Genomic DNA, 11,664 nt, shown 5'->3' with positions numbered 1-11,664 from the left:
ATCAAAATGACCAAACCCCACCACATGCACAAAAACTCCAAAACCCATACCTCACTGTCATTTCCACCTCTCAACTAGCCTACTGTTCCAGCCCAACCCCCAAGGAAAGAGATCTCAATTTGTAAAATTTTCCCTTTTTCTTTCAAAAAGTTACCAAGGATAAAAACATCCATTACATTCCTTTAACTTCTCAGTTCCATATCCATTGTGTTGGCTAGCTTTGATCTTGTAAAAAGATTATAAAAACAAAAAGGAGTAAAGTTTCTTATGACCTAGTGACAAAGGGGCTCTCATACTTTTGGTCCAAGAAGTGATGGTTGTGGATTCGAATTTTACCATAAGAAACTCAGATCGACCATGCTGGTTATCCTTTAGGTGGCCGATTAATTATGATCACGCCTGTAGGTTACTGAAAAGAGAGAGAGAGAGAGAGAGAGAGAGAGAGAGATGCATATTAAGCGCTATTGAAGATGGAAAAAAAAAATCTACATCTTCATCGCTATTTAATCAAGTTAGCAGAAGCAATTCAGAAGCATCAAAATTGCCTTAATATAGTAATTCTTTACAAAGAGCAATCCGAAAAAGTCCATGTCCTCCGTAATTAGCAGAAGATACGGTCATAATTCAAACCTAATAAGGAGAATTCAGACAACAGTCTCCAAAAACCATAATTTGATTGGACTTTGTTTTCAAGGGACAAGAAAGGTTTTGCGTTTTTCTTTGGATGACTAAGATTGTGGTGGTGAAAGTAAATAATAAAAATTAAAAAACAGAAAAAGAAAAAGAAAAAGAAAAGTACAATGAAATTAGGAGGGCCATACTCCTCACTTGTCATATCCACTGACACTTCATTGGGTCCATATACATGGAAAAACACATTGTGGGCGTTTAATCAGAGACAGCACATGAAACCCCCACGAGCTGAATCATCATAAAGAAAAATCTTAGCCGACATAAAATTTCAACCAATTAACATAGCTATATCTGCATAAACATAAAAATAAGTAACGTATCTATCCAAAGGGCCAAAGAAAAAGTCTCTTTTAGCTGTAACAGTGGCCTGATCTGGCACAAGCTAACTACATTTTTCTTCAGAAACCATGGTTCTTGAACTTCTTTCTGAGACGTTATAATGACCTCAGAATTCTACCCACAACAGTGCAGAGAATGCACATTACGGGACCTAAATCTTAAGCTAGTCTTTAAAATGAATAGACAATCGTCCTAAGTCGTGCATTGGGACAAGTTTAGCGTTGGGATAAGTTCAGCGCAGAGAATGAGCTTTTGTTGTAGAACTTCGATGCAATTTGCCAACTCACCCGGACATCATTCAAGGACATGCTTCCTGGCGAGCATAAGGGTCCTGTTCTTATGTCATTTCATTTTCATAGTACGAAAGACCATGTCGAGAAATTGTTACAAAGACTCAACTCTGCTCAACACAAATAATCACAAATTCACAGTGGAAGAACACAGTGCAGCTCTAAGTGCACATTTTTCGAAACGATAGATGAGAGAATCACTTTACCCTAGTAGTCACTTTCAGAGAGATACAGTTCCGATCTGTCCATGCCATACCCAGAGACACAGAAAGGTAAGCCAGATACAGAGAGCTCTGTGGTCTCCATTTCCTTCGACTGCAAGATAATGTCAAACAAGCACTACAGATACTTCTACTACATGAAAAGACCATCGATGAATAAGCAAGTAGAACGTCTACAATACCCAGCATACCTCGTGTCGCAATCACTAATTTCCTAGTAGCAACATGGCGTATATAACAATTCGGGAAACATGGGAGAGAAGCAAATATCATTACAGTGCTAAATTCTGCATGAGTGTTACAATCTAAGGTAAGAACTAAGCGAGTCGTTCCAACCACAGATGGCTTGGACAACACTGAATATTACAGCAAGAAATTGCATCTTAACAGGTCATAGAGTTCCATAATCAAGAGACCCCACAGATGGTATTCCGGAGTTAATGGTTCTAGAATCCTGTCGGTTTGTGAATTCATCGCAACCGCCGTTCGAGTGCCTTTGAACAGGGATGGAATTCAGAAGCTCCAGATCTTGTTTGCCCATTTGCTGGACTTCTTGAGGTGAGAGTATCTTGATGCACCACACACTGTTCACAAACTCCCTGCAGCAAGAATCAATTCAATTATAAGTTTAAGATACACACTGTTCACAAACTCCCTGATTGTCCATTGGACAAATCATTTACGGAATAACTTCTAGACCAGTTGCAGAACTGTCTAAAGATTATCTTGATAGCTACAAGAGGCATATCAGCATTCAAGACCCTTAAGCTGCTAGAGATACCCATATACGTTACAAGCACTCGGATATTTCGCATGATCCTACATCTTAGGAAGGCAACATGTAAACAAAGAAAGGGTATAACCCTACCCACCCGATCAAATATATTCATGCATGCACATACTAGCGCACCAGAAAGAACCAGGCAGAACATAGGGATAAGTAAATAAAACTTGAAATTCATTGTAAGGAAAAAAATGATACTTTGAATTTGATAAGAATAGAGAGGATGTGAACTCACGGCCAAGGGCCATCACCAAGGAGAAGACTATCATTCTCCCTATCTACGAATACAAGCTGCCAGCCTGATCTCACAGGGTCCTCCAACTGGCCTTCAAGGCTAAACATGCGAGCAAGCTCACTCCGCAGCTCGTTGTAGCTGCTGAATTTTGTGATGTCTAGTGACCTGCCGAAGGACCCTGACTTGTAAACCTGTCAAGTAGATCAAACACCATATTCAAAATCAGGAAGTCATCATAACAAAATACAGAACCATAACAAACAAAAGTTTAGTACATATATGCATCCTTGCAATCAATGTTTTAGAAGATAAGCTGCAGGAGGCCAGTTACCTTAACAAAGGTTCTGGTTGGTACGTTTACTTGATTCAGATTTTCTGGTGACTGCAGAAAACCCGAATCATCAATGCCACCGGGAGGGGCCACTGATGGATTAGGTGCAAAGTCTGCACCACTGTTGCTGATATAGTTAGAAGGGAAGGGCATGGATGTTGAGTCACTTTCGCTACCAACGGCCCTTAGGCTCGAGATCCCATTTTGCATCAGAAGAGAAGAGGGTTCTAAATTAACTCCAAATAAAAGATGGCTTTGCACATCAGTGACTTCTTGGTCCAAACATTCCCTGCCAGGAAATGGTGGCAATGAGACAGAACTTGGAGAAAGATTATTCTGGGGCGGACCCAGCTGATCCATCTGAGGCAAAACACGTTGGGAAGGCCCTGAAGGAACGAGAGATTCGATTGCAGCTCGCTTTGACGGCCACGAAGAAGGGGACACTGAGGAATTGGTCCTGGGCAAGTTGAGGTGATGGGTTGACCCATCTTGAGTAAAAGAGCCCAAGAGTGTCTGCAGGGGAGAGACGACGGGGCTAGTGACAGGATTGCCAGTTGAATCAGAAAAGCTCAGTTGCTGGCAAAGGGAAGGCATGGTTTGCAATGATGCAGTGTGAGACTGAGACGCCAAAGCAAACTGAGATGGGGAAGAAGCACTTGGAATCTGCTCCTGGTTGACCAGCTGCTGCCGCAGCTGCTCTTGCTGTGGCTGCTGTTGATTAGTAAATGAGTTCTGATGCTGCAACTGTCGCTGAAGAAGGTGAGACTGCACTTGATCTTGAGAAACTGAATGATGTGGGCTCTCTCGACTCCCTTGGAGAAGAGACTGTTGAGGCTGAGTTGAGATCAACATTTGGGATGGCATCAGAGAAGCAGAAGCGCTTGTTATGTTCTGCACATGCTGCACAGGCATAAGGGATGCGGTAGCCAGCTTGGAGTGATCCACAGCTCTCATTTCCTGTAGAGCTGCAGCAGCCATAGCTTGGTACATGTCTGGTTGCAATCCAAGCATGGACGCATCCAGCCTCGGTGCAACCATGGTGTCAACCCCATTCCCTGGAAATTTAGGGACTGCATTCCTCGGTCTCCATCTCGAAGCCACATTGATGGAGAAGCGATTCCCATATCGTCATCCCTAAGGCCTTGGATCAACAGAAGAAACCAATCAGAACACCAGCAGAAGAAAGAGAAGGCTCCATGGATTTTCTCGTGATTATAGTAATGTTAACTGTGCAAGTATATTCAAAACCTACACAAACCCAGTCAGAATAACTTAACTTACTACACATACGATAGTTTCATCTCGATAACTCTCACATAGCCCATTTAATGTACGGCAAAAATTTCAACTAAGTAAAAAAGTCAGACAAATATGAAAGTGTTAAGCCAATAATAAATAACTTTTTATGGATAGGTGACCATATATATCCTTTAACAGGGCGTTAAGTATCTCCGTGAGAGATGAAACATCACTTGCAGTAAATATTTTGTGAAAAGGAGAAACATGAACTTGATCCGACATTCAGAGCCACACCTTACAGTGGCAAATTTATTGTAGAGGAAAGCCAATTCATATTTGCATAGGCTCAACACTGATGAAGGGTATAACATACCATAAGAGGGTAGGCCAGGTGGCCAGGGGCGTTTGAGCCTTAGGGGAAAGGGAGACGGGTACATTGGGAAAGTTGTAAGTGGTTCAATCTCCCACAGTGACACTCTTGGCTGTCTCTCCCCGGCTGTGGACTCATCCCATCCGACCTGCATGCATATGTCAATTGCTAAAAAGTCAAACAAAAGGGTCCACTTATAACCTACTAAACTACCTATCCAGTAAACTGGTGGAAGCATACCTTCACTGAACGCCAATGTGAATTTGGCCACCGAACAGGATCCAAGTCACATATGCCTGTAATAGTTCCCATGTAGCTGTACATCCAAAAAAAAATTATTCAGTGTACGTTAAGACTCCTCCAAGGGCATTTCTTGGCCACAATACTGTAGGGTGGAACTAAAGCAAAACCGTGAAGAATGCAAGTCGAAACTGTTTTGACGAAGAAATCAATAACATGAAGGAAACTATGGTCCTTTCTCCCTTCACAAAACATGTTGTAGCTAAAATGTGATAGAATATTTATCTAGTAGCTTAAGCTTTAGAACAACTAGTAGTGGTCCCACAAAATCTCACATGATATCGGAACAGGAGGTCCTGAGTCCAAATCTGTCCAAGCCCCTATTTGTCTCCTCAATTAAATATTTCCAACCTTAGTGCTGGGCAAAAAAGGCCAGACTAAGCATGAGGGGAAATGATAAAATATTTAAATATTAAAGTGCCTTCATTTAATAGCTTAAGCTTTTAGAATAGTTAGCAATGGTCCTACAAAATCTCACAAAATGTTCCTTGACATGAAGTCATTATCACGAGGGGAAAAAAAAAATCCAACGGTACACAAATGAGAAGTATTCTAAGCCAAATAAACAGTCTAGACTTACAGCAACTATAATGGACCATGGCTGAAAAGCCTGAAACTTACCGCCTGACGCTAGATTCTTCTGTTTCGAAAAGCATCCTAAAGCGCATGCCAACAGAAACACGTGTATGATAAACTGCTTTGATGTATTTGGCCAGGGATATGACAAACTCAGATGGGCTAGCCCTGTGGCAAAAAAGTCATGAGCTTTAGAAGGATGTAAGAATGTCACACCTTCCTCAAAAGACCAAGTTGTACTTGTACCTTGGGTTATAAAATATGGTGAAGCGGCTATTTGTTGCAGCTGCGTGGGCTGCAGCTGCAAGAAGGCCCAAGTGCATGCTGTCACATGATAAAACTGATGATGGCATCACAGTTTGAGGTCGATTAGCACGTCTAACCCCAAGAAGTAATTGGTTCTTCTCATTCCTGACGAAATAAATCAAACCAATGTATTAGGGCAAACTCTAAGTATGTGCACCAGAGAAATCCATATTCTTGTTGCAAAGGTATCGACTCAATTGATTATGAGGAACAATAGGTAAAACACCCACACCCACAATGCTACGACTCATTCAGAAAGCATCAGCAGAGAAGGCAAATGACATGCCAGTTGAGGGCTCCTTTCAACAATAGATTTTCTGTGTCTATAATTCCGATAGTGTTCAGGGTAGGAAATTCCTAAAAGTACAGTCTCAGCATGCAGAGAGCTCTTGAGATGGGATGTAAGATAATATAGTAGTTAAAAGAAAATCATGGTAATGAGGCAAACTACAACCTTGTTACACTACCTACCATATAAAGAGCACTGAATCACCAGCAACAAGCCTTTTTGCACTAACAAACACACTCCATCCTGTTGTAAGAAGATGCCTCTTTGGCTGACCTGCTCATACAAGAGGCAGAGGTTGGTGAGAAGCAAATAAGTAACAATACTGAACTAGTCTTGTTGCACAATGATGACAATCCAGAACAATGACAGAAAAACAGTCGGAAAAGTCCAGATTCATCTCCTCACATTTTTTGACAAGGCAAACGAAGTAGAGATGTAAACCAGAAGAAATATTAAGATGACATAGGAAGAGAGTACAATCCGATGATGTCTCGTCAGACAAGTATCAGATAGAGAAATCTAGAAGGTAGAGAACTGCTATGTCATCTTTTGCACATTTTTAGCGTATGCCATTTGTCTACTAGGTTGGGAAGCAGAGATTAGGTGAGACTCCCGTTTAGTAACATAACGAGGCTGGAAGATGAGAAGATTAAGGCTAACATATGGGTGAACAAACAGAACAATCAATCATTGTTAACCAAGGCGGAATTTTCATTATGCAATTTTCTCATCAGCCTCACTAGCTGTGGTTTTTTTCTTGTAATAAGGAACCTTATCCTTCACCATTAATAAATCATTAAAATGCATATACTTAGCCATCAGCGAGAATTGCATTACAGGTTAACTTCAAGTAGGGTAAGAATGCGGCTTCAAGCCTATAAGTACATCGCTCAAACACAGATGATGCATTTGTTAAAAAAATAAGTCACCATTTTTTGCTCGTATTCTTGCACCATAAATGAATTGTCAAGAACACTCACCGCGAAATATATGCCTAAATTTCCATTCATTGTCATGAAGATCCCTTGCAATTAATTCCTGGGCTGGAGGCTGTAGGGAGTAATCCTGTAAATTACACACATTATTCAGTGATGCATCATGGATTTAATCACTGATCTTCAGATGCCACACGCACACATCCCCCAAGACACACAGACATGCACAGAGAGAGAGAGAGAGAGAGAGACCAAAGGTGGGAACACTTTTTCAGCTGCCCGGCGGGGAACTGAGAAGCCACCATGTGTACTGGTATCGCTGGCAGTCAATGTTTTACAAAAGTAATTTGTGGGTTGCTTGCTGGGGGAGCCTAGTTCTGCTGGAAGGTATGCTTCCTTTTGCTCTTGCTACAAAAGAAATATAATTCTAAGAAAAACTGGGCATAGCCACAAAAGATGAATACATTAATACTAAGGAAGTTATGTAGCATACTGGACTAAGTGGTTGCAATGTCATTTGAGCATATACTTCATCTGTCTCGATATCTGCCTGAAGTCAACAAAAACTTGAAACTTTAGGCAACGATTTCATGAAGCATTAGACATAGAGAGAGAGAAAAGGTCTTACATGCATGGTCACGTTGTGAAGCTGGCAGACAAGTTGTGGAGGCAAGCTTGGGTAGTTAGGAATTTGAGCATCTACCTCTTGATTGGTTGATGCTGCAACCTGATTAATTATGAAGACGATGTTCACAATCAATTTGGTGTAAATGCGGGAGTAGTATTTAACTGATCACTGGTCGTCCATGAAAAGATTTGAATGATGCCAAGGGTCCAACATAAAAAAGTTCAAGATGCAATTTTTCACCAGCTGCTACCATGAAAGACACTTGCAAACAAGCCTGTTGGGTGGGTTTGTAAAATCTGATCATACATACAACGCATAATAAATAACTTATCTAGTTCATGATCAGTACAGCAAAAGTAAAAATTAAGGTACAGAAATAGATTCTTCGTCTGTCAAATAGAAAGTTATTCTTATGTTTCTTCATAGAGCTAATATCCACGTCCCTTCCCTCAAGCCAATTGGGGCTCTTTGCGTAAGAAGACGAACCAATATGGCTACACAGCAATCTCAAACCGCAAGCTAATTAAGACACCCTCCACAGTGAGCAGGCTTACTGATTTGTTTATTTACATACTTAACTTTTCTTCAGAAAGCAAAAGCTGACGTAGAGAATACATCACCCAATCCAAAATCAATTTGTTCAAGATCGTGCATCTAAATTCTCCTCTACTGACCTGCTCGCTATGGCCCTGAGGGAAGTAGACAACTCTGCTTCCAATAGCAGGCAGAGAAACGAGAGGACCAGCACAAGCATGCCAAAGTTCAGAATTCAAAACTCTCTTTTCACCTGCAACATTTTGAAAGAGATAAATGAACACGTTAAGAGCTTAGAAAATCAAAAACAAGATAGGCTAGTGGTGAAAACCGGCTGCACACACGATAACACGGGCACTTGGTACGGACATGGCGCGGAAGAGAGATTGATTTCCCTCTTTTTTTCCCAATCGTGGCCTCTCAGAGGTAACAGCAAGAACCAAAATCGAGCATCCAAGAAATAAGAAAAAGCAAATTCAGCTGGACCAAGAAAAATGAACCCATCTGCTGGGGCATCTGAAAAAGCACTTCACTAAGGGAGAGAAAAGCAAAGACATGAAAAAAGTTACATCTTTTTGCTCACTAAGCAAGAATTTGGTTGAACAAGCCAGCCAACATCTTTATGGTCAAGCTTTTGGTCCTCAATACTTGTAAATCATTTTCGAAAAACTCCAGAGCAAGGGAAATTGTAGCCACCTCAAATTTTCAAACATAATACAACAATATATGCCAGTAGAAATCTGAAGACAAAATTTCCAGTTGCATAGGTCACCCACACCAGAGAGGTGAGAGAAATTCAAGCACAAAGTTACACCAAAAAACAAGAAACATACCTTCCTGGGCTTGAGGAGAAAAACCAGCAGAAGACAGCCTCATTTTTTTAGGCAATCAGCACTGCAAAATCCAAATTTCAGCGGAACTCTGAAATCTCAACTTCTTTCAGAAAATATCAACCCCCACTAAACGAGATCCAAAATTGCGAACCTTCTCTTTTTTTCACTAGAATTATCAGATAAAAGTACACAACCCTCTGCACTGGCCAAGAAAAGCCTTTTTCTTCTTTCCGTTTTACCACAGTTCTCCCTTCATAATATAACACCAGACTTTTGTATCCCCATCACCTTTTCTGACAAAACCCCCAAAATCAAATCCACATACTCCATCCTATCGAATTGCTTCAAACTACTCAAAGCTGGTCTAGCTCAAGACCTTTTTATAATGCTGAAACCACAGATAATGATCCATCCCAGAAACTTCAACCAAACCCAGTTCCACTACAAAACACAACCCATTTCAGCCTCATTCGCTCTCAGTTAATTTCATCAAAACCATAGAAAACACCTACAAAATGTTCCCAAACTCGAGCAAGAAGCTTCATAACCCAAGTACTCAGAGAACAGAACCCGCCATCTTCAGCTGCTCAAGAAGCTTCTGATTCAACCGAGACTGAGGCCCAAAAGTTCCAAACCCAAGAAAGCACAACTCCCAGACACAAAGGCAACAAAGGAACTGGATCCCAAGATTCAAGAAAGCAAGATTTTTCCTCTCAAACAGAGAAACCCAGATGAGGGCTCGCGGAATTCAACGATTCGAGCACGAGGACGAGGACGGAGACGATGGAAAAACTCTTTAGCTCCAGCTCCTGTAAACACAGGGAAGAGAGAGGTCACTGCTGCAAGGGGAAGTATATATATTTACACACGCAGGGCAGGGCATGTAAAGGGTACACGTGAGGGGTTTTGCTCAGGGAGAAGGATGGAGGGATGGATATGAACATGGGGAGGGGAGGCTCGGTTTTTGTTTCCAGTAATGGAAAAGGCACAGCGAGGTGTCACTGATAATGGGGGTGAAGAAGAAGCACGAAGACTGTAGTTTGAAGTAGTACTGCCAGTGGGTGGTAGTTCTGCTACTTGCGCTTTTACCCCCTCCCCTCTCTCTCTCTCTCTCTCTCTCTCTCTCTCCTCTTCTTCTCTTTCTTCTTTTTCTCACACACGAAAAACAGGGAGTCGATGGAGAGAGAGAGAGAAGATCTGACAATGATTTCTCTCTCATGCACGCCCTCCTTCTCTCTCTAAGAAGACCGTTCGTTTTTTTTTTTTTTTTTTTTTGATTTTCTTCTCTTTTTTGGGCTCTCCAAGGTACAAGAGACAGCAAGAAATGGCAGTCGACTGTTGATGGAGGAGATAGCTTCCCCCACCTTGTTCATCTTGGGACTGCTCAGTCAAGAAGACTGAAATGCCCTCGGATGAAGTTGGATTTTACGGGCTTGGTTTTCTACTTTTTTATTTTTTTTATTTTATAAATGATGTCGAAATGGTCTTTTGAGTGAAATATTTGTTACCGCTCCTAGTCTTGCAAGAATTATCTTTACTTTTAAGTACAGGGAAAAAAATAAGAATTTCAATAGTTAAGTCAGTTCTTACAAAATAAAATAGATGATTTGTATTAGTGAAAAATCATGCATTTGGGTATGCGATTCATCCCTAATTATGGGTGTATATGTGAAAGCAAAGCAAATGAATTGTCCGTCGCTTAGATTTGACCATTGCCCTTGTGGTATGGGAATTATTTTCTTTCCTTCGAAAGAGCAAATGATTCATTGAACTCATCATTTTGAACTCGATAATCAAAAAATCGATTTTCACATGAAACATTTTTTTTTATCCTGTTTTGAATGACGAAATTTTTTCAATTAAAAAGAATCATTTCCTATGTTGTAATTTCATGTCATGTGTATATAGTAGTATTCTTTCACATAATAAAATTATCACGCATGATCTCGAGCATTAAATTAAAAGTACAATAATTATCAATCGTCGAATGACAACTCTTGACTCATGGACAAAAGCAACTTAGGGCAACCGCCGGATTTGACATGGCAATCATATCTTGTCAAACTCCATTGGATCAATTTAGTTTGCCATATGAAAGGACAACTTAATCAATTGGACACCCTATTTCAATGCTGCCTTTTTTTTTTTGTACGTGCTCCCACCCGGTAATAGCTAGAGACCATGATGCAAAAGTTGAACATTTAATATGAAAAGCATTGTGAAAACTACGGAAAATCATGCGAAAACTTTTCCTTCAATTACCAACCTCTCGCAACTTTTAGCTTCAGATCATCAGAACATTTTTGCACCTCAAACGACACCATCACGAGAAAGCCACGAGGTCGGAAAATCGTTCCTAAGAAAAAGAAAAAAAGTGGACAGTGACCTTTCCAATTTCCTCAAGATTAAGAATACAGCAGCCGGATAAGACTTAAATATTCGTGAAAATTGAAGTTAATTATTGGGATTGTCCCCCAATTATTACAGACATCCATGCATGAAAAGTACTTGAGAGTTTTTGTAGGAACATCCTTTGGACTTTCAGACACAATACAGGAGGGAACGCAATTTAATATATATCTATGTAGCAACGTTATTAAAAAACAAAAAAGGAAAAATCGAAAGAACATCCTTCCAAGGGATGAGCTGACGCTTGTACAGGAGTAAAGTGACAGTTTCTGCTGGAGCTTTCGAGTTGCTTTTCTCCTCCATGCATGCCCCCATAATGTTGACCCAATTTGAGTTTGACCGTTCGATGTAC

General features: G+C 40.7%; 1 protein-coding gene across 1 annotated transcript; it reads right to left on the bottom strand.

Annotated features, from left to right (window-relative positions):
* Positions 1-1,795: 1,795 nt before the first annotated feature.
* LOC104440759 (auxin response factor 6) lies at positions 1,796-10,081 on the bottom strand. Its single transcript, XM_010053719.3, is given in 15 exon segments — positions 1,796-2,142; positions 2,563-2,753; positions 2,894-3,924; positions 3,927-4,034; positions 4,506-4,650; positions 4,743-4,818; positions 5,424-5,546; positions 5,625-5,789; positions 6,156-6,246; positions 6,954-7,038; positions 7,161-7,316; positions 7,402-7,458; positions 7,537-7,635; positions 8,211-8,323; positions 8,904-10,081. Coding segments are annotated over 15 exon segments (2,691 nt in total). The 5' UTR covers positions 8,947-10,081; the 3' UTR covers positions 1,796-1,934.
* Positions 10,082-11,664: the final 1,583 nt, after the last annotated feature.

This window comes from Eucalyptus grandis, chromosome 4, assembly GCF_016545825.1.
Source record: "Eucalyptus grandis isolate ANBG69807.140 chromosome 4, ASM1654582v1, whole genome shotgun sequence".
Taxonomy (NCBI): Eukaryota; Viridiplantae; Streptophyta; class Magnoliopsida; order Myrtales; family Myrtaceae; genus Eucalyptus; species Eucalyptus grandis.
Note: the sequence above shows the minus strand (reverse complement) of the source record. Positions and strands in the feature narration are given on the sequence as shown.